The following is a 23,845-nucleotide window of genomic DNA, read 5'->3' on the forward strand; positions in this document are numbered from 1 at the left end:
ATTCTTTGAATATAGAAACAAAAAACTTTCAAATATATATATATATTTTTTTCGCTCTCGAAATTATATTTTGTCTCATAACATGGTAAATATCAATCAGATCGAAAATATGGTTATGATAAAAAGTAAAGTAAAGTTTCTCATGATTATTTTGAAAGTTGTTTGAGGATATTATCTTTATTGGTTCCGAAGGTATGCATAAAAACATATTCGTCGGCGTTGTATTATAACGCTTCTCCAAGATATAACGAAGGAGACACAAGTTTTGGCCAGTTTGTCGCCCTACTATTACGTAAAATAAAACTGTTTTCAAAACTTTTAAAATAAGTCTAGTCTACTCTATGTTATTTTCCAGGAAAGGTAAGAGAATGGGTTGTTATGAAATCGAGGTCACTGAATAATAAGTCAAATATTTCTACAATAAGTTCACAACCACCATCCTTCAAATTATCTGTAAAAGTTTCTATCTGTTCACCATTATTGTTACAATTTACTAAAATAAGGGAATTATCTAATATTTTGGAACCTTGTAAGCAATATCTCTCATAAAATGGTCACTATCAATCTATGTGATAAACTTTTCTTACTCTTCCTTAAATACAATGTTTTGTAAATTAAAAGATTCCAACCACTGCTCATATTTAAATGTTAAATAACAAATTTTAGTATTTATGCACAATAATCTGATAAATAATTCTTCAATTGATTTTTTCCTGTATGGCTTTTAGCTGCTGAGCTCAATAACTCACTACCACATTCTAGTATTGAAAGTACAGTCACGGACACATAAAAGCCTGAAAGTTTCCAATATGTTAAAATAAGTCCAACGAAAAAATATAGAACCTACTTACTCTTTGGCTTTTTTATTAGTATCTGAATCTCTGAATCAATAATTATACCTTGATTCTTATAACAAGAACACAGTAGCATTTTGAAATTTAATAAAATAATTGAAAAAAACGAAATATGTTTACCTCGTGCATCTCATCACTTTGCATTTACAAGGTTAATTTGTATTTTAATAATAATAATTATTATTACATTCATTCAATGAAATTCTTTCATTCAATGTCGATAGGAGGATATTTTCTAATGGTGAGTGTAAATTTGTATCTCATTTTTATAAACCTTGCGTCCTATTTTTCTTTGAGAAATCTAGGATTTGGGGGGTATAAATCCACCAAACTTCATGCTCACATCACAGATCCCAGGAACCAATATATTTCGTTAATATTTCTCTGAAAAGCCTTAGACAAACCTCTTTTGCAGTACTGGACTTACTATCTGGAACCATTAGAATCACAGTGAATCGAACCCTTCATTACAACAAGAACATAAAGGTTTAACTAAGCAATACAGTGCTGGAAATGGTTTTGAAACTTAGTTCATGTCAACCAGTAGGTTGTCGTAGAAGATAACGTGTTAGAAGAGCAACACACAATTAATTAATTTGCCTAATGGAACATGATCAAAGTTTAAAAAAAACACTGTGGTTCTCTACAGGAAATTGCACTTCATTGTATTTCAGAACGAGATGCGTCTATACATTGTGTTTATGGTCTGTGTCCAGTGTCGGCGATTAGGAAGAATGGGGGCAATTGACCCCCACTTTTTGCCACATCTTGCCCCCACGCTGAGGCATCTTAATATTAAACTTAAATATTGTGTATCAAGAGAAAGTAAACGCTTTTTGTAAACTCCCTTGTCGAAGAGTTACTGTACATAACGCAATAGAGTATATTAGTGTGGCCGTGGCGTCACATTGAGTTCAAACAAACCCGTCACGTGTTGCTCCGGCATCCGATTCAGGAACCGCAGCCAATAGGAGCCGTCGATGAGGTAACGTGAGGCTGCTGTGTTCCCAGCAGATATTACAACAGGAAACGGCAGTGCTGCTGCAACCAAGTGAAGGAATTCGCGCGAGAGAATGGGGCTACATGGAAAGTGGTAACGTGACTGCAGCGTTTGCGTTTCGCCCATTTTTACCTTGTACGTACCTTAGATTCTCGAGACGGTCAGCACCTGGATTAGTCTTTCATGCTCAGAAGTGGATAATTGTTTATCGTCAGGTCCGTATTCGGTCCAAGTTGCGTATTGTTTCATTTCAATACGGAACTTGGACCCTATTTAAACTGATTCGAAAAAAAAAAGTTGAAATTGAACTTTCTAAGGATAGCCCAACGTAATAAACAAATACGTGACAAATTAAGTGCACACACTTGTTATAATTGTTATTATTGTTCAGAATAAGAACAGCTGTTCATTTCATTAAATAATTAATATAAAATGTTTATTAAACTAATGGAATGGGTTTCAGCGAATTAAACCAACCCTTTAAATGCAGAAATTCCTGGTATGATGTAATGTCCAGTGATCGGTAGCGTACCTTAACACCTACCAAAGCTTTTCACAAGGAGTAAAAGAGAAAAAGGAGGAAGAAGAAAAATAATGAGAGAGAAAAGGAAGGAAGAAAATATAAAGAGAGAAAGGAGGAAGAAGAAAGGATTGAAAGAGCGGAAGGAGGAGGAAGTAAACGAATGGATGAGAAAAAGGAGGAAGAAGAAAAATAATGAAAGAGAAAAAGGAGGAAGAAGAAAAAGAATGAAAGAGAAAAGGAGGAAGAAGAAAAGAACGAAAGAGAAAAAGGAATAAGAGAAAAAACTAAAGTGAAACGGAGGAAGAAGAAAAATAATGAAAGAGATAAAAGAGGAAGAAAAAAGAATGAAATAGAAAAGGAGGAAGAAGAAAATAACGAAAGAGAAATTGGAATATGAAAAAGAACGAAAGAGAAAAGGAGGAAGAAGATAAATAATGAAAGAGGAAAAAGAGGAAGAAGGAAAAATAATGAAAGGGAAAAGGAGGAAGAAGAAAAAGAATGAAAGGGGAAAAAGAGGAAGAAGAAGAGGAATGAAAGAAAAAGGAGGAAGAAGTAAAATAATGAAAGAGGAAAAGGGGAAGAAGAAAAAGAATAAAAGAGGAAAATGAGGAAGAAGAAAAAGAAAGAGAGAAAGGAGGAAGAAGAAAATGAATGACAGAGAAAAAAGGAGGAAGGAAAACAATGAAAGAGAAAAAACATGACGTAACCCCAAGCATGCCACTGCATGGAGTGAAGCAGGGAAGAACCTACCTCATGGAATACGTCAAGAGTCCCTCGGGGTTGATCCTGACGAACTTGTTTGGAACGGTGATGCTGTGGAGGTAGGACTTCTTCCCGTTGACGAAGTACGTGTCCGGCCGCCAGACCTTCTCCAGGAAGAGCCAGTTCATAGACAGCTCCTTCAGGCCACTCTCGTTGTACTTGAGACGAGTGTCCTTCCACACCTGCCGGAAGTAGCAGTCCATGGTGTAAGTCTGGAAGTAAGATTGGAATCAGTGGCGGTTCCATAGGCACCGAATTTCCCAAACAGCACAAATCTCCAAGGGATATCCATTGGATATCCATAATGTTCAGATTAGGTCCATGGATATGTTGGATATCCACTGGATATCCAGCTAGGGATATTCATACCTCGATATCCACTGCAAGTCCATAGGATATCCAGAACTGGATACCTAGAACTCATCTAATTCTGGATATCCAATAAATACAGAGCCAGATTTAGTCAAAAACCTGATATCTAAAACTCATCCAGTTCTGGATGTCCAATACAGAGCTAGATCTAGTCCAAAACTGGGTGTCTAAAACTCATCCAATTTCCGATATCCAATACAGAGCTAGATCTAGTCCAAACTGGATATCTAAAACTAATCCAATTATGGATTTTTAATACAGAGCTAGATCTAGTCCAAACTAGATATCTAAAACTCATCCAATTCTGGATATCCAATACAAAGCTAGATCTAGTCCAAAACTTGATGTATAGAACTCATCCAGTTCTGGATATTCAATACAGAGCTAGATCTAGTCCCAACTGGATATCTAAAACTAATTCAATTAAGGATATTCAATACAGAGCTAGATCTTGTCCAAACTGAATAGCTAAAACCTATCGAATTTTTGATATCCACTACAGAACTAGGTAGATCTAGTCCAAAACTGAATGTCTAAAACTCATCTAATTCTGGATATCCAATACAGAGCTAGATCTAGTCCAAAACTGGATATCAGGCACTCTGCTATTTCCAAAATACCAGGTGGTTAGAATTAACCCGTGTGTGGTACCACGGGGTCCATTTGGACCCCAGGCTTAAATAAAAGTACGTGACTTCAAAACAACTCAACGTATGTGGCACCCATTTCTGTATTTTATATTTAACTAGCTGATTGCCCGGATTTGCCCGGATATTTATTGATCCCAATTTTCTATTCGACACGAATATAATGAATTCTACTATAGTGTAAAATAAACTTGGAGTTGATCGGCATTGGGAGTGTCACTATTCATCTCAGCGGCCCCGAAAACTATGGATTCCACACTAATATCGGTCGTTTTACATGTCACCCCTTCCCACCCCCACCCCTAGGGGTTCCAGGAGTGTATTACCCCCAACAGTATTTCTTTCCAGATTGTAAGTCATATGTGTACCAAGTTTGGTCATCGTGAATGTCACCAATTAGCTTAGAGACTCCGAAAACTATGGATTCAACATTAATCTAGGTCATTTTTGACATTTTATTTTTCACCCCCTCTCAACCCCCAACCCGATAAGTGATGAACTTGTATTTGAACGGCATTCGGAGTGTCACTATTCATCTTGGCGACCCCGAAAACTATTTATTCCACACTAAAATCGGTCGTTTTCGATTATTTTTACATGTCACCTCCTCCCCCTCCCTAGGGGTGCCAGGGGTGTCTTACCCCTACAGTATTTCTTTTGAAATTGCAAGTGATACGCGTACCAAGTTTTGTGGAAATCGCTCTAGGCGTTCGAGAGTTATGCTGGAACAAACACACATACACACACACTCACACACACACACACATATACACATCCATTTTTACATATTAGATAACTGTGTACAGAAAATATTGAACATTTCTCGATCCGTATTAGATGGGGATGCATATATTCGTGGCTGGGATAGAATTGTACCCCATTGTACCACTTGTGTAACTATGAATGTTTTTGTATTTTGGTCATTGTTTGTTCCTTGCCCTAAAGTGTTCAGACGTAAGAATTGTTTGGAAATTGATTAGCCTTTTTTTAAACTTCTATTTCACTTGAAATGAGTTTTAGAGTTCCTTGAATCAGGCGGATGAACATATTGAATCTACCTTTTCTCTTTAGCTTCGTGAAATGTGAAAAAACTTCGTATAATACTATCACTACAAAGAGGTAAGGATAGATTCAGTATAATTCCTGCAAAATATTTTTCTTTTTTCTCTTAGCAAAGTTGAAACACCATTGGTGTCCTAAAGAAATTTATATTTTGAAATATTTTAGACCACATGATGTTTATACTAACAAGAGTATTAATAAATATTGTATTTTGGTTCATTAACTGATGTACATATAGACATGCAACATACGCTTTTTCATGGTATCACACACGGGTAAAGATCTTCTACACGTCAGAGCCCCCTGGAGGCCATTCAAAGCAACGGATTGCTATGAAGCTTAATACAGAAGCTGTGCAGACAACGAGCAAGTGAATGCTGACGACAAGTGGTGCTAAAACAGTCACTGCGTTCCGATTACGACACTGTGTGGTATGGATTCACAGTTGATTTCATCCTGGGACCCTTTTGCTCAAAGGAGCGGACACCGCAAACTTATCATGAGTTCCGTCACGAGTGCACCTTACGTTCAGCTCCTTGCTCGGCATGTGCAAGAACGATGATGTTTAGATACCTCTCTTTCTTCGCGCAAGATGGAGCATGCCCGCATGTTGATCGACAAGTGAATGACATCGTGCCAACTTTGACGGTGCTCGTTGAGGTTTTCCAGATGCTTGGCCACACCGGTCTCCGGATATGAACCCATATGATTTCTGGCTGTGCGGATTCCTGGAAGATCGTGTGCGGATTCTCTCATGTCGCTACCATTCCCCGTGAAACTCTTCGCGAGGCCAACTATCTTACGCATCCAAAGGGTCATTTACGCTGACAATACTGTACAGATATCAAACAAGTTTTGAAAATAAAGTTTTGCATGTCTAACTTCTGGTAGCCGTTATTTCAGCGACCACTTCGTGGCGAAAACGTGAACTTTTTTTGTCTAACTAAGAGTACATTTATTCTAACCACCCAGTACATTGTGTTCATAAAGTTCAGTAACAGTTTTCTAAATTTGTTGCATAAAGACATTGCATGTAATGTGAAAGAGAAACTCAAATAGTTTTGTCTGGATTTAACCGCTAATTCTCGTAACTTCTCTATTCGTCACAGTTGGCGTTCATGCAAAGATACCTCTGGTACTTAGCATATTAGCGTGTGTCCCAGAAAAGGAGCGATCGCCCTATGAGGGAAGAAAACATTACAGACCTTCGTAAGGAGACAAGAAAAACAGTTCTTAGAGCATGCCGCGAGATCCAAATGCAACACAGGGTGAAGTGAAAGAAAGTGCGTAAGAGACTTTATATGATGCTGTAGAAATTCGAGCTACGAGGGCGTTTTGACGCCCATGCAAAAACTCTGGCAACACTGCTCAGAGACACGCGAAATTGGTGTGAGAATAATCGCTGATTCACTGGCTGCTTCGACATCTAGCGGCGTTCGCTTGCAACATCACGCATGCGCACAATAGTGAGTAAAATGGCGACGTACATGAACGTGCGATTGAAACAACGGGCCGTTATTGAATTGAATATTATTATTGTTATGAGGAGTGTTGTGAACTTCTCACTCGACATGCACAGAAAGGACATGCCTTTCTTCGTCGACTAGTCCACACAGAAGTTTTGGAGCAGGGAACCTCTTAAAACTCCGATCGGTACGTGAAGACTTTGGAGAAACTCCGCGAAGGACTACTGCGAGTTAGGCCTGGCAAGGACGCAATTCTTCAACATGGCAATGTTCGTCCACACACGAGTCGCCAAACACAGCGTTTCAATTTGCAAGAGATTTTACCCCACCCGCCGTACAGCCCAGATCTCGCACCTTGTGACTTTTCCCCTTCTCCGAGGCTGAAAGAGCACCTGAAAGGACACCGTTAGACCAGTGGTGAGGAGATGAAAGCAGATGTGCGTCGCTGGTGCCGTGAGAAGACGCTTGATTTCTCTGCCGACGGGATGCAACAACTTGTCCGACGTTGGCATTTGTGTGTTGACAATGATGATGACTACGCGGAAAAGTAGTGACACCCTGGTAGAGGACATTACAAGCTTTAAGAAGACATATATTTCATGTACGTATCTTGCATATTATTGACGTTATTGCGTAGGAGGCAAAATGTATGGACCATTCTTCTACACCGAAAAGGCTGTTGCTGGATATTTTGCAGGGACGATTCTTGCCGCAAATGTAGGGAGATTCCAATAATTTTCTTTTTCCACAACGCCGTTCGTGATTGCCTGAACAACGAGTTGCCTGACTGCTGGATTTGATGTGCTGGAGATGGTGATAATTGTTTACAAAAATGGCCCCCAAAGTCACCAGATTTAACTCCATACGACATCTTCCTATGTGACAATATCAAAGATTGTGTGTATGTGCCATCTTTACCACAAAATGGAGAGGAACTCAAGCGTAGGATCCGAGAAGCTAGTCACAACTGTATAACAAAGAATATGCTGGAAAGGGTTTGCTTGTAAGGGTTGTATGTGTTCCTCATATCAAGTCTTTGACGTGGAAACTAATTTGGTGAGTTTCTCTTTCATAAGCATGCTGAAGCTATGTATAATTTCTAGTCTTTGTGTAATAAATTAAGAAAAAATGTTACCACATTTTATGGTCACTCTGTATATAACATTCGTAAGGTTTGTTAATTCAGTGATGGCCAAACCGTCGACTGCGAGCTACAGGCAGTGATGTGTGTCTACGCTTAAACGACGATAGTCTACATTCTACACGTAGACTATTTTATACATGTAGATGACATAATCTATGTAAACAACATGGCGAAAGGTGATAACTTAGAAAAGGGCGCCATGCAATTAAAAGAAAATTATACTAAGTATCAGTTGCTGATGTGTGAGGAGAACTTTTCATACTCTATCTTCCAAATTCGAACAATTTCTCACCTAGGAAGAAACCTAATATAAAAAACATTCTAGTGTTTTATGGGAAAAAGACCACACTGCCATCTGTTGTTGTTTTTTGCATACTATTTATCTTCTTCCATAGTTGATAATAGAAGAGACGAGAAATTTTGTTGTAAATAGGGTTCTTTTCATTTCGTTAGGAACCAATATATTTGAAAATGTCACTTTCCTTTCATGAAAGCCTTGAAAATTAATTTTAATGCACTTTAGATTGTCTACGTAGTCTATGTAAACTACAACCCAAATGTAATCTACGCGTAGATTACGTGTAGACAACACATGTGGACGTAAACGTATACTCTACGGCTCATCACTGGCTACAGGTCACTTGAGAGGATATTCTCGTGAATGAGTTAGTGCTGGTAACGATTATGCAGGGAAACGTTTTCAACGTCACGTTTTTATGTCCACTGCACCTCCAACATAGCCAGCTGACAACCTCTTTAATATCTCGACTGATTGAATTGTTATTTTACGTCGCTTTTCTGCCACTTTTGGCTAACCGTGACGATGAGAATCAGTGACGTCATGATGGAATTCAGGGAGGGACATTAACAAAGAATCCGGGATCTCTGGCGTCATAGCGCACTGTGCTAACCATTCAGCCACGAAGGTCGGCTTTCAATATTTCGAGAAGCAATAGTTAACAATAACCACCCAATACATTAGAATACTCATTAAACATTTAAGTTACCTATCTCTACAATAATTCTAGTAGGGGCAGAGGTCTACAAAAGACGAGCAATCTACAGTTTTGCTGTATCTTTCAATACAATAAATACAAGGAACTATATATTCCTTTACTGAAAGATGTTGATAAATAGAAGTTTAACGGAATAGGATTTGCTTATTTCTGCATTTGTCTATCTCTTGAAAACACAAATTTTATTACATCTTAAAATCTTTGTAACTAGTAAAAATTTCAATTTACTCTTTGCAGTTTGCTGTGGATTATAAAATACAGGAGTTGGCTCCATCTCTTGGCAAGTATTGCAATATTTTACAAAGTATTTATTAGAATGGAATAATGTAGGATGTAGACGATATTAACTAAGAAATTACTGATACAGTTACTTTCTGCTTACTTTTTTTTTGGTAAACATATTACATACAATCAATGATGATTAATTTAGTAAAATAAATATATGTAACCTTATATGCGTTTTATTTATATTTCTGATGCATAATAGCAGACTTCCGTGGCGGAGTGGTTGCAATATGACGCCAGGGTTCCCGGGTTCGAATCCCGGCCTGGGTGTCCTCTGTGACTGTTCCTTCATCAAATTCATCACATCCCCTACCCTCATCATCGCGATTAGCCAAAAGTGGCAGAAAAGAGAAGTAAAATAAGCCAAATAATTCAATTTGACACATAATAAAAATCTTCACATATTTATATTAAAAAAAATGTATGATGGAACAGTCAGTTTTGCTTGAATGAATTTTATTTATAAAATCATTCGTATGCCCGCCTAGGTACTTAGCATGTGATGACGCCAATTTCACTTACTCCTTTTTCTTTCTCTCCCATTGCAAGCTCAATATGGTCCGTTCCCTCGACAATAACTTCCTTCACGTTCCAAATCAATGTATCAATCCACCCAAAACAATGACGTTTTCGCGCGCAATTAGAAAAAAACTGCAATTACGCGTGGATGTTCTAAATTTAGCATGCAACGAAGACTTGCCTTAGGCGATTCCACGAAAATCCTTTCACCTTAGAATCCAGAGAACATTGGAAACAGAGTTGTCAAATTTAGCTCGCCCACACGTTACAAATTTTGAAGTTAACAAGTTAAGTTTCGTAAAGTAACTTAAAAGTAACTATTGATAACATTACTTCTATTGCAAAAAAGTAACTCTGTTACAGTTATAGTTTCAAAAGAAGCTAGTTACAATTGGAATTCCTCAAAGAGTAACTGTTACTTGTAACTAGTTACTTCCAAACACTGGTGTATATAGCATACTTTCCGACCGCGAAAGACGAGATTAGCTCGAGAAGACGAGTCTACTCGCGAGAGGGGAATTAGGTAGAACACGCACGAAACAACGCTGTAGGTTTCAGATCAGTATTTCGTTCGTATATACGCTTTCGGTTGCTTTATTTATTACGGATAGCCTCTGTTGTGTTTATGTCTTTTACAACTCGTAACCTCTCCTTTTACCGGCGACGTGACTACATGTGAAACTTCAATGTTATTTCAGCAGCCTACGATATTCACGGAACCTGTGTTCCTTATTCGTTCCACCCCCATTTTGCCTTTCGACTCGTCCAGTCAGCGCATGCGCACTTTAATCGATATACGCGAGTAAGGAAGGCAGATGGACTTTAGGCCTGTGTTATGTCGTTAATGCTTTTCTGATTGAAGTCACTACACAATTCTTCTTTCAAATGAGCAATGAAAAAGCACAGATGAACTCTTGACTATTCAGTACCCTCTCCACTGTTGAGGTGAGAATGTTAAACACATTATGACCCGGAGGTAGAAACATTTTCATTACTAAATTTCCTACCAGACTGTTAAGATTTCTCTGTTTTCATAGTCGCCTAAGTGGTAACAGCATGTTAAGTAGATATTAGGCAGAATACTTTTTGTTTGCTGACGTATTATTAAGTGCATTTCAAAAATATACAACTGATAAGAAATCAACATGAAAAATAAAACTTTCATAAATAATTAACATTATTACAATATGTCAAGATGCGTGTTTATTTGACACTAATTGTTTTATTGTGTAACATGACAACATTTTAAATCAGGGCTGCCGTCAACTTTAGAATTTAGAGAAGCGACGTTAAGTAACAAAAAATATTAATATATAATGCAATAATAATAAATAAAACTAATAATGATAACAATAATACTTGCAGTAATAATGGTAATAGTGACAGTACTAGAAAAATTACACTAATAAGAATGCACAAGTTACAAGTTATACTCTGGGAGATTGATAATTCATTTTCCATGGTGCTTCCCAGAAATCTAACGAAATCAGCAGAGTTGGCAAGTCTACCCACAATAAGTACTCCATCTTATCTTAGTTCATGCCCTTTAACATGAAGAGGAAAGGAAAGACTTTCGTTAACTCTGTGAGTACCATACTCAAATAGAGCACCACAGGCACGTCGTTCCACATAAAACAGAAGAACGAGACAGTCATTAGCGAAAACCCCCGTTTCGACGAGCAATGGACGAGCAAATAAGGAAGATTTGTGACACCGAGATGAAGGTCGGGATGAGACTAATTAAGGAGTGGAACTAACACATAGATTTCAGGAAAATGTATGTTCCTCGCACAACATTTCATTATTATTCGGTGGAGCGTTTCAGGACACAACGCTAGGTTCTAAAACCATGTGCAAGGGCAACGCAGAACTGGCAAGAGAGATTGAAGAAAGTGTCACAGACTACTAAACTTAGCCCAGTCACATTCTACTGAAAGTATTCCGCGCTCTTGCGAGCCAGTGTTTATAGTCGCACTAGCCAAGCGAAGTAACGGAATCAGCGTTTTGCATTTCACCAAGCTCTGCTGTTAGCGTGTGATCATATTAAGACGTAAAATTTGAGGAAACGAGAGCTTTCAGTACAATAAATTAACCTCTCAAGCGCGAGTGAAGCAAGAGTTTCTTCGTGTAGCGTAACGTAACCGCGTTTGATGCTCGCGGACAGATGGCGTTGTATACGTGACCTTCGTGGATCTCAGCCAAAGAAGTGGAATATACAGAATACTTTCTTATAACGCTGTGCAATTCTTTCCCACTCTGCGATCGTGGAAAGAATGGCGTCCCATTTTGCACACGTCACGGTACTCCAAGGAAGTACAAGGGAACTGTTGATCAACTAAAAATGCATTGTTACTAAAAAATGAATTAATTAGCTAGGTAAGTGAACCTTGTGGATGCTTGATACATGTCCAACACGTTCATGCTCGCTAATGAGTATCCATTTTTATCTTTAATACATCCTCCTCTCAACAAAGGTAAAGAGGAAACAGGGTTTACCTTTAGGTAATGGGACATAACCAAAGTTTAAGAAATCTGATGTGATTCTCTACAGGAAATTGCACTTCATGTAATATTTCCGGCAAACATTTCAGAGCGTCATACATTTATACATTGTATTTATGGTCCGTGCCACTTCTATTAGATAGATCCCAATGTGGGAAACGAAAGCGGATTCGCATACGCAGTGGCGGCGATTAAGGGGGGGAAGTTGCCCCCACTTTTCCCCTGCACTATGGCCTGTTGATGCTATCTCTGAATTAGAACGGCTGGTAGGAAGAAAATGGGGTAATAATCAAAATTTGATCAATATTTAAAGAAAAACTTACTAGAAAATGGAGTTTCCAACAAAACACACACTACAATTATGAGCCACCAGCCGCTGTAATGCTAAGCCTTATCTACCAAGAAAAAGTAAACCGTCCTTGCCTCACTCCTCAGTTTTGGCACCCAATTGCCACCGCTGTGCGTACGCCCTTAAATTTTCGTATGACGTATGTTGCTTTCCTGACACTTTTGGCTAATCGCGGTGACGAGAATAAGTGATGATATAATGAAATTGATGAAGAAACCCTCACAAGGAACACCCACGTCAAGGCTGGGATTCGAACCTGGGACTCCTGACGTCGTAGGGCACTCTGCGAAAAATCTGCAACGGAAGTTGGCAGTCAAGTTTTCACAAAAATAGTGCAGTCAGCTGCTTATGTAAGTGTTTACACAATATTTAAGCAAGAAATTGAGAACCTTTTAAGAAAAGACGTGGACAATGAATGTTAATTTTTCATGTAAAATGTTTTACTTCTCGTATTACAATTTCAAAAATATTTCCGGTAGAGTTTGAAATCCCACCTCCTCAACATACCGTTGCTTAGTGTACAGTAGTATGCACAAGTATTACCAAGCAAAATGTCCACCATGGTCATGCAATTTATATTACGCAATGAGAGCTTCAAGAATTAAAACGAAACTCTGATCAAGCTGTAGACAGTTTCTGAACCAGCATCCGTAAAAACCCATTCCTTAAGAACGCACAGGATACAAGAGAAAAATGAATGATAATGGCCATGGACAATTTGCCGAGGAACACTTATGCACCCCACTGTACAATTTACATTCAGAAGTCACTAAATCACTCAAACTATCAATGCTTCATTTAAGTCGTGACATTTACATTTGATGAAATGCAACTGTGCAATTTCAAAGTGTAACACCGATGTAAATAATTTACAAGTTGACACTGGATTTAAGAAAAGACCATACATGCACAACGTCTATCAGATCTTACACTATGAATTCGTTGCGTCTTAAAATGTGAAACATGGCTTCAGTCTCATCATCGTGAGATAACGTCAGCAAATCGTTTCATCAGGACGGGAGTTCTTCAATTATCCACAACATTAAGCATTTCTTCCTTGCCAGCCAAGAAGCGTTCCTGAAGCTTTAAACGAACTCTTAAAGTATCATACCCTGATATTATGAACGAACTTGCGTCTGGGATCGTTGTGCAGCGTGCGTTGAACATCAAGGTAGAATACATACATATGGATCCTCTGAAAACTTCTTTAGTGCTCGGCAATTTTTGTGTGACGTACGATAAGTTGGAGGACTTAACTAATTTGTCCAATACAACTGTTCCGGAATGATTTTTCTTCCAATGAATGCTTTCCAAACATAATTCAATGTCATCTCGGCAAATAATGGATATTCCCACTTTATTACTACAAGCTATTATTTTTATTACTTATTATAATAATCCTGGTAAAAGTTAGCATGGCTTATCAAAATGTAATTGGGCCATTCCACGAAAAGTGGTCCTACTCCATGTTAATAACAAAATGAAAGAATATGAAAATTATTATTGTTTTTAATTCCATTAAGGTTTAGCTGTTTCTGAATTCATATAATTTGCACATTTCACCAATAAAGTTAGTATCTCAGGCAAATGGAGTCAAAATTTGCTACATTTTTTAAAGCGTCACACACGTAACGAACTTTTGCTAATGCTTTTCAATATGAATTCAGCCTATGCCATCATGCTATTTTTTTTCATTTGTTAGCAGGCACTATAAAGTACTTCACAATTCTATAAAATTAATTCATTATGAACATTTTAATCCAATATCATGTGTAGAACTTAAATTTTGTGTGTAAAATGTCACACACGTAACGCTGAAATGCCCCAATTTAGTTTCTATGATGTAACAATGACAGTGACGTGTCCAGACTGAAGCTCATGGACTTAGGGGGGGGGATCACGACAACCGTTTTAAAAAATCGAGAACGAGATAGAGACAAGATTCTTCTATAGAGATGGTACCGAGAGTAGTCTTGTTCTCATATCGGAATTCGAGACTAAGTCAGAACCTAAATGCTTCAAAATGAGACCCAAACGAGGATGTCCTTGCAAAAATCGAGACGAGAAGGAAACCAGACACTTCGAGACGAGATCGAGACTGTGTCTGTGTCTCTCCACCCTATTCGAGACTGATATGTTTCACTTAAACTGAATTTACATTACTATGTGACTTCTTCAGGGATTAGAATATCTCGATAGGAGACCGCGACTAGTCCTTCGAAACTAAGAACGAGATAGTAATTTACAACCAGCGAAATAACTGAGAACAAGACTTACTTTCCAGTATCGTCCTGTTCAAGACATGAAAATTTAACTCAAATCGAATTCACTATACTATGCGACTTTCTTAGACATACTTAGGGGGATATTTATAGATGTTGTGTGTGTTGTTTAATGAACAAAAACTTAAATTGTAAGCTGCATAATAAGTATTGATACACAGTTTTTGTTTATTTTGAATTTCGAGAAGAACGGACAACGGAAACAAACCAACGATGAATAGAATTTGGCATGAGATTTTGTTTTGCTGGACAAATATATAGGGTCAAGTGCCCATATTTCGGTTACTTAATTTCAAATTAGATTTTCAGTACCTAAATGTAAACAAAATAAGCCCTAAATGTGTTGATAAACATTGAACATATATTTATTAATGTTTCTGAAAGTTATATTAACATACATAAGAAATACTTTGTATATTTTATGAAACAAAGAATTGAATGCATATTTTTAGTCTGACAAAAAGGTTGCCTAATGTCGGATAGGGTATTTCCTAATTTCGGATAGGGTAACTAATGAGTATTTGGAAAGGGTGCACAATTTTGGATAGTCGAAATTAGGTACGCGTGTAGCATCCGAAATTAGGAAACCCAGTCGCATATTCAATATGGCAATTCTGTGCGTTCCCCCTCTGAAATAATGTGACTGAAACTACGTAATAATGTTTGCTGAATCTCTCAAGATTATATAAAATTTAGACAGAAGTGAGTAAAAACTAATCTTCAAGTTGTAGGCCTTAAGTTCGGATGGTGAAATATTACATCAAAACTTCGGAAAAGTCAGAAATATCAGCCACACACTAAAGAAACATTGCTCAAGGTCACGCACAAGGGTGCAACTGGGGGACGAAGTAGCATGTTAGTTGGCACTATCTGCACTTCGGCGCTGCTGCTCTAAGGTGGAAATTTCTTGGTATCCGAAATATGGGCACTTGACCCTACAAGGTAGGCTCTGCTTTTTGTATTCATGGCTGCTAAGAATATTATTGTTAGATAGTAAACACTTAACTAAATTTTGTAAAATACTTAAGTTGCGTTTTCTGAAAGTTTGAACCAAACCACTGTCAAATTGATGCTTCTTTTCAGTTTGTAACACTCGAATATACTTCCTTCAATTCAAACTAACTGTTGCCAGTACATAACGAAAAATGTTAGATGTAGTGAAATGGAATTATCATGACATGCTTCCAAAGAGGCACTGAAAAACCCTGTACTGATTGAATGTTGTCGTCCAGTCAATATGTTATAACAGTAATGGACACACCCTGTTGTACGCACCACTTCCAAAGCTCTAACTGATCTTTCAATTTCCTATAAGGCACTCTCATTATGGAATTACAGCCCCGCGCTGCGACAAGATTTATATTCCTGGAACTGATGACTTTTTATCAAATTAATGCGAGGAACAACCAATTAGACCCTCCAGGTGGGGGGGGGGAGCTGCCCCCTGCGGTGATGCTTTAACCTGTATTGATTCCGCTAAAAGCGCTTATGAAAGATTCAAGGCGTTATGCATACAACTGTAGATGTTGTAGCTTCCGCGTTTTCCACAATAGGTGGCAGCACCTGACTAATGGCCTTTGGCCATTGCGTTGATCGAAAAGTCCCAGAGGAGAGGATAAATCGCGCGATGGAATTGTGGGTCTCGTGATGTTGTCTTCTTCTCTTCAACTTTCACCAGCGGGAGAGATTGGAACATGATCGACTCTGGGGTAGATATTCAATAACGTAAAGCTCGCTCTAATGCTTTCTCAGCAAATATCCGTCCGGCATTTTAAAAGCTAACTTTAGGTCCAATTTCAGAACGCTCTATTTCACATTTACACAATGGGTAGTAGTGGCGTACCTACGGCCGTTAAAAAGGCTTTACCAGCCCCACTATATTGATACAATATAAAAAATTATATTCAGACTAAATAAAATTTTCTGAAATTTTAAAAAATGATTTAATAATGTGTTGCACTTGCATTCTGAACGCCAGTACTCAGAACACTGATTAATGATTGAATGAATTATGTTATTTTACGTCACTTTTTGCAACGTTTGGCTAATCGCCACGACGATGATGAGTGGTGATATAATGAAATTGATGAAGAGAGAGAGTGTGTAAAGGGCATACGAGATCATATTTTTTCTTCCCCGAGCGAAATAGCTTCGTCACTTACAAACCTGTAAAATACCCCCCCCACCACCACCACTAGAGGAAAAAACCATACGTTTGGGGTTAATTGATTTCATTTTTGTTGCTTAGGGTCGCTTCTCTACCTTTTGGCCAATCGCGACAATGATGATGATGTGATGAAATTGACGAAAGGATACTCACGAAGAACACCCACCCTCAGGCAGAGATTCGAAACCAGGACTCCTGGCGTAGTAGCGTGCTGTAATAACCACTTCACCTCAGATGTCGGTCGGTAGAACATCGATGCAAGGACACGCAATTGAGCAATGTTAAAATAATTGTCCTCCTCGAAATGAAACAGTATAAATCTCTTCCACATAACTTGTAGTATTCCAGATACACCATGTAGCTGATAAACTTTAATTTCGAATCTATAGGGTTCATGGGACATTGATAGTTTGCTCGATATGGGTTGTTGATTTATGACGTTCTTTCGATCTTCTCCGCATGCTGCGACATATCTTACGTACTAATTGAGGTTGCCGTAGGTCACGTGATTTACTCGAAAGCGAATATAGAGGTCCGGAGCTCGAACCTCAGTACTATACTCCGTCCCAGCTAACTGTGGAGCAGGCAAACGAAAACAAGTTTCTGCGCAAGTAGTGACGCGAGACAGCTCCACCAATGAACGCATGAGAGGAACGTGATTGCATGGAGGGGAAAAAGCTACTGCAGTTACCAGCCTTCCCAGCAGAGTGTACACTTCGCAACATCTTATTTGACCGCCCTGAAAAATTTCAAAGTCCGGAATTCGTAAATTTGGCAGCATAGCGCTTCAGAGCCAACTAAGAGTAGCCAACTTTGCAACATTTCAACTTCCTGAATGAAAACGCTCGTGATTTTTTTTTTTTCATTCTTTCACATTCCATAAAGTAAAGATACCCTAAAGCAGTAATAAAATATATGAGTAGACAAAAAATTGTTAAGTAGAAATACGAACGTTGAAAATATTTCAAGATTCTTCGTTCTGAATTTGAAAATAGGAAAATGTATGTGCATTGTGAAACACTGAACAGGTTCTCATCCACCTGGAAAGAATTGCGGTCACACTTGAATGCAAGAAGACAAATTTATGATGATGTTATGCGAAATGTTTAGTAAAGATACCTTGCACAACACCAAACGAATCTGCAAAGTGTGTCTTTTCTTTGGTTCTTGGCGAGAAATGGTTCGAAACTCCGGCACAATGTTGCTTCAACTGAGATTAACGTGTTTTACTGAGCTTTCTGTTAGTAATCTCCTGGAGTACTTGGTTAGATGAGAGCACTTTCTCTTTTTTTCTGTTTTCGTCAAGATCGAAACATCGTAGGTTCAAATCCCACCCTTTCCTTATTTTTTTCCTTTTTATGTACCGAGTACGAAGTGTTCTAATAACGTAATATAATATTATATGATATTACTGTAAATATATATGCGATGCATGCTCAGTGGCGGCGATTGGGTTTCAAAACTGATGGGGCAAGGTGGAAGGAGGGGGGAGGGCAAGGACAGTTTCTTTCCCTTGGTAGATAATGTTTAGCATAGTACGGGGTCATCTGCCCCTCCACATTCCATAATCGTCGCCACTGTGCATGCCTCAAGTAATGCTTCTACTAATGTTTTTAACCTTTCAGTGACTGGCAGGATTTTAGGAAATACTTTTCCTTTCATTCAGCTGTTATAAGTTAACACATATTAAGAACTTACATGTCAACTTTCTGCATCCGGAAATGCTGGACATAAATCGCACAAATATGAACGGAAATATCCAAGGAACGTAGATAAGCATTCTCGTCCAAAGCCGTTTACTTCCCGAAAAAGATTTTGCAAAGAAGTTGGTCTGAACCCATGACCTTCCATTCCAAAAGAAAACGATACCCCTACACCACACGATTCACGTTATTTATGCACTCGGTTCGGATACCACTTTAAACTGTAGGCCCAGTCACGATTACCCTTACTATGCATAAAGTTGACTTAAAACACCAAATCAACCAATTCATCTCCTTTCAGAGTTGGCCTTCTATGATACTGTAGTCGGCCAGCATCCGAAAATACAGTTCTGCTTCGCTTATACCAGAGTGTAATTGCATTTAATATTGTGACTAATTTTACTTTAAAACTACAGATTAGAGCGATAATAGTGTCCAGAAAAAGAACCTCAAAGTAGATCTTCACACAAAGTATTTTAATCCATTGCCAAACATTTCAGTTAAGAATAATATTATGCTTTTCCATTGACCGTATTTTCGATTCATGGTGAATTTGCTAAAAGGACCATGTCAAGAAATCTAAATATGTAAGTTTTACTAGTAAATGCATTTAAAATGCACGAAACAACAGGGGAGGAGAAAAATAAACCTCAAAAATAAGTCAAAATGCAACAAAAACATAAAAATACTGACAAATAAACTAAAAGCCAAAAAAGGCCGAAAAATGCAAAAAAAATGTAAAATAGAAAGTGTTTTCTGGCTCTAACTGAAGGGAAAAGGACATGATATCAGGTTTAGCATTGTTTTTAAGGGTCAGGAAAAGAGTTGATTTTTCATCAACTTCCGGACCCTAATTAGTAATTATGACCATTGAAAAAGTTGGAGGTAGCTTACTTAAAATTTTCTTGCTGAGGGATCGTATCGTCCTATATCTCCACTTCATAATAAACAAAAACATCAAGTTCATATTTCGAAAATGACTTGGAGTTTTTCATAGTTTGAAGTTCGTTAGTATTATCTTTCAAGGTTTCCATTGTTTTAATTTCACACATATTTTATGTTTCATACGTTCCTCTCTCTTTTCATACAGTCTTTGGAAAAAAGCTGAAGTTTCTTGACAAACGGGGTCTGGTTCAAATGACTCCTTTTCGCTCTCCTGTTCCTACTTTAAACAAACAACAAAATACTTCGTAACTAAACGATTGCTTGTTCAAAACACGGAATTTTTATACAATTTACAAAATATGACAAAACGCCAATAAACATGTTCATCATTTTTCCCTTTCAGCGTTTCTCGATTTTATCTGAATTCGTTTCCTCATGAAAATTGCCATGAGGAAATTATAGATAGCTATGACATTATGTGTGAATTGGTTTCTTCAAACTGGTAGCAAATTCTAACATGAGCCACCTGGAGAAGAGGTAGCGTGCTTGGTTCTTACGAGGGAGGTCGTAGGTTCGATTCTCCACCTAGACAGGATTTTTTTCAGGAGTATATCGTTGGGTGTAAAGTTTATCCACCGTGCTAAGAAGTTAACATTGGTCTCTGTATTTCACGAGAGGAAAGGAAATAGTAAGAGAAAGTTATTTCGATGATAGGAGGAAGTCACATGCCACGTGGAATGCGCAGAATCAAGTTACATAGAGCTAAGTCTGTAATGGTGGTTTCGAATATTGCAAAGTTAGTGCGGAAAATTTGTTATATCTGATACTCGAACTTTCTGTTCAAAGAAGACAAACATTTTAGATACAAAGCAGTGAGGAATTAACGATCATTATGAGGTTTTGAATTTTTTGTTTGTCACTCACTATATAAATACTTATTACTAGTTTCTTATCGTATCGGCCTTCGTCGCAATAACAATTTATTTATGTTAATTAGCGATTTACTATTAGTTTTAGACGCATGGTAAGATGGTGGTGAGGGGATTGACAACAGTCATTACGAAGGAACGGACATAAAATTACCAATCTTAGCAATTTGAACTCATTAAACGCTCTCCTTCGTTACAGTACTGCACTACATCACTACTTAACATAACTGTATATCTTTTTTTAGTATATCGAAATCAAATAATCAATATTTTAGGTGTCAGTGAAGAACAAACAATACATATCTTAAATAACATTACATTTTGCATCCTGAATACATATATGTGATTTGTGAATTAATCATGATGTGTGTGTTAACACAACATATGAACAATAACTAAAAAGAAAAGTTTTAACTTTAAATCCTGGAAATCTCCAACTTCTAAGGGGAAATATGCGCAGAAGGGACGTCCCTCAAGTGTGCATCGGATTCATTTTTTAAATATTCTAATATCAACGGTATCTGTTCAGCAAACAAAAAAAAAATAAAAAAGGAAGAGGAGAGGGTGGGATTTGAACCGGAGACCTTTCACGCTTGACGAAAAATAAGGATAGCAGCGCCTAACCAACTGCTCTACGTTAACTCAATGACGTTAAACCCTTAAAAACATGTTGACGTTTATGAAGACTCCCACCTTCCTGTGTTTCAAGCACATTTTCTCGACAAGTCGTGTAAAATATATGTTTTTGAGAACTGTTCGATATTATGCAAGGTATTGTAAATAAAATGTCGCATAAACTCCTCACAAATTTGCTTCTTTCTGCACAAACTTGATGGCAATTTCCTCCAGGTGGAGAAAAACTCTATTCAGTGTTTCAAACCCCTCAAATTTCAAGTCGAGCAAGCAGATTCGTAAATATCCTTCAAGGTCCTTTTTCCAATTTATTATTTCTGTTTGATTGTATTATAATAGCGGTTTCTAAGTTCATGGAAAGTGTTAAATTGAAAACCTATCACCGCAGCGTTTTTCGTCTAGTGGAAGGACCTACTCAAAGTTGGCTACTCTCACCTGGAGCTGAAGTGCAATGTTGCTAAGTTTACGATTTCGGGACTTAGAATTATTTCGGGGCGGTCAAATAAGATGTTGCGAAGTGTACTACTTCGCTTTGGCCACTCAATTTCCCTCGCTTCTCTGACGCTATGCGCTGCCTTGCTCCACAGTTAGCTGGGACAGGGTATAGGAATGATGTGCATTTCGACACGAGACGGAGAACAAGCCACGAGCCGAGACGAGAACGTGACAATGCCATCTCGGTAGCGAAGTGCGTGGAGTGGTCGACTCAGGATCTTGCCATGGTGTTCAAGTCCTGCCCGAGGATGGGTCTTTATGAACGTCCCTTCATCAATTTCGTCCAATCAACATTCATCTCATAGTCGCGATTAGCTAAAAGTGGCAGATAAATGATGAAAAACAACACAAAATTATTCCAAGTGTCGCATTGTCTTGTTATCATCTGTAACGAATACGCTTCATCACAATGCTAGTTAACGACTGTGATATGGACAAGGTCTTGATGGTCAGTGGCGCCCAAGGGACATCGCCCCCCCCTCCCCCACCCGTTTAGTATTCCTTAAAAAGAACGTCAAAGGCAGAAAAACATGGCAAAATGAGGGCTGACTACTAAAAAAAGTATGCGCGACCCCCCCCCCCCCGTTTCAAAATCCTGGGCACGCCACTATTCTTCGTTCCCTCTTAATACATTTGGTTGTTATTTAATTTCTCGCTTACTCCATTGTTATTCCTTTCGAGCCTACCCTGTTTGTGGTTACGTCGTCATTCTTCTTTTCGCGTTCGATTTAACCAACGTCTCTTCTTGCTGCCATATTCGCCTCTTAGCAGCTTGTAAAAGCCTACCTTCTGCAAAGTTAATTCATCCAGCCATAGGTAGGCTCATAAGTTACTGCGCATGGAGCGGAGAAGCATTCCCAAAGGAGTACTTTTGCCAACTTTAGCTTGCCCAGACTTGAGCAGCTTACAGGTTAAGTATAAGCGGCGCTCTTGATCTCCTGCCCTCTGTCCCTAGAGGGAAGGACTTAAGAGTTCTGATACCAGGCTTATCTTTTGGATCGCTGGTCATCTGGCAATCAACGAGAAGGCAGCAATTATGCAGAGACGATTTAGGAGGTTTCCTGTCATGTACCACAGCTTCACCAACAACTCATCATCTTTCAGAGACATATCCAAGGATTTTCTTGCGATCGCACCAATCAATATCGGATGACGTCACATGGGGTATCATGAGATCTCGTAAAACCATTAGGCTTAAGGCGAAGAGGGACAATTACGCACCAGTTGTGCATTTATTTCAATATCGTCGGATTGGGTACTGCTATTTAAAAAAGGGATTAGTATGCAAGAGAGTATGAATTTCTCTCCATGTTGCAAGTGGAAACTACTTTTCAAGTTGATTCGTAAGCTAGAAACAATGTTTGGAAAATATGATTAATAAGTATTTACAGAATCATATGTATTCCTTATGGGGAATCAACTTCAACTTCAAATTACGGCTAATCGAATGGGAGTTTCCACTTTCCGTACTACTATGACATAGTTCAACATATCCTTTTTCCGTCCATGTACTTTTCGACGTCATTGGATGTTTGATATTCCCGAGAGAACGAATTAAAAAATGGTCCCATAAGCCTAATGCATTTCTCCTTGCCTCCTATGGACATATTGGCAGTGTTGCCAAACCTGATGTGCATAAAAGAGCTAAATTTCACCATTAATAGAGGTAAAGATGACTTTCAAGGAGCTAGATTAACGAAGGCTGCGTAAAGTGCCTCCTAGGGTAATTTTAGGTGTCAGAGGGGTGGGGCGCTGCTATTACCGTTAGCTTTAAAATGATGGCAATTTATTCTTAATTATCACCGCCTAGATTTGGCGGCATCACCCATTTCAATAATCCACTGATGCTCATATGAAATCGAAAATAAAGGATTCCCGGATAACAATATTGTCATCTTCACCTCAGCCACGGCGCTATATAAAAGTAGCTGGGGAGGTTAGAGGGGGTGGGTGACGCAGCCTATATAACAATATCACGTCACGTGGAAAATGTACACTCATGGCAAAAGTGTGGACCGGAGCCAGTGGTGGCATCATAATGGGGCAAGGGGCGGGTGCCACAGTTCACAGCCAAACGAGTGCACGATAGAGCCAGATCTCGCTCCAAAGAGCGAAGTTGGCAACAGTGATTGGCAGCCGCCGCAGCGAGGAAGACCTAGGGAAAATTGTCCCTCTCCCCCATAAAATTGTAGTCAGTCATTGGCGATCATCGGAATGTCTTACCAGGAGGGGTTATATAATCTTTTTTCA

At 38.5% G+C, this 23,845-nt stretch overlaps 1 protein-coding gene across 1 annotated transcript in view; it reads right to left on the reverse strand.

Moving 5' to 3' along the window:
* LOC145997288 (gamma-aminobutyric acid receptor subunit alpha-6-like) overlaps nucleotides 1–23,845 on the reverse strand; it is a 210,232-nt gene that overhangs the window by 28,360 nt on the left and 158,027 nt on the right. Inside the window, exon 3 of the mRNA XM_083134179.1 lies at nucleotides 3,128–3,351. Coding sequence (XP_082990305.1) covers nucleotides 3,128–3,351 — 224 coding nt within the window. The remainder of the gene's footprint in view (nucleotides 1–3,127; nucleotides 3,352–23,845) is intronic.

Source organism: Lepisma saccharinum, chromosome 13, assembly GCF_977018435.1.
Source record: "Lepisma saccharinum chromosome 13, izLepSacc3.1, whole genome shotgun sequence".
Taxonomy (NCBI): domain Eukaryota; kingdom Metazoa; phylum Arthropoda; class Insecta; order Zygentoma; family Lepismatidae; genus Lepisma; species Lepisma saccharinum.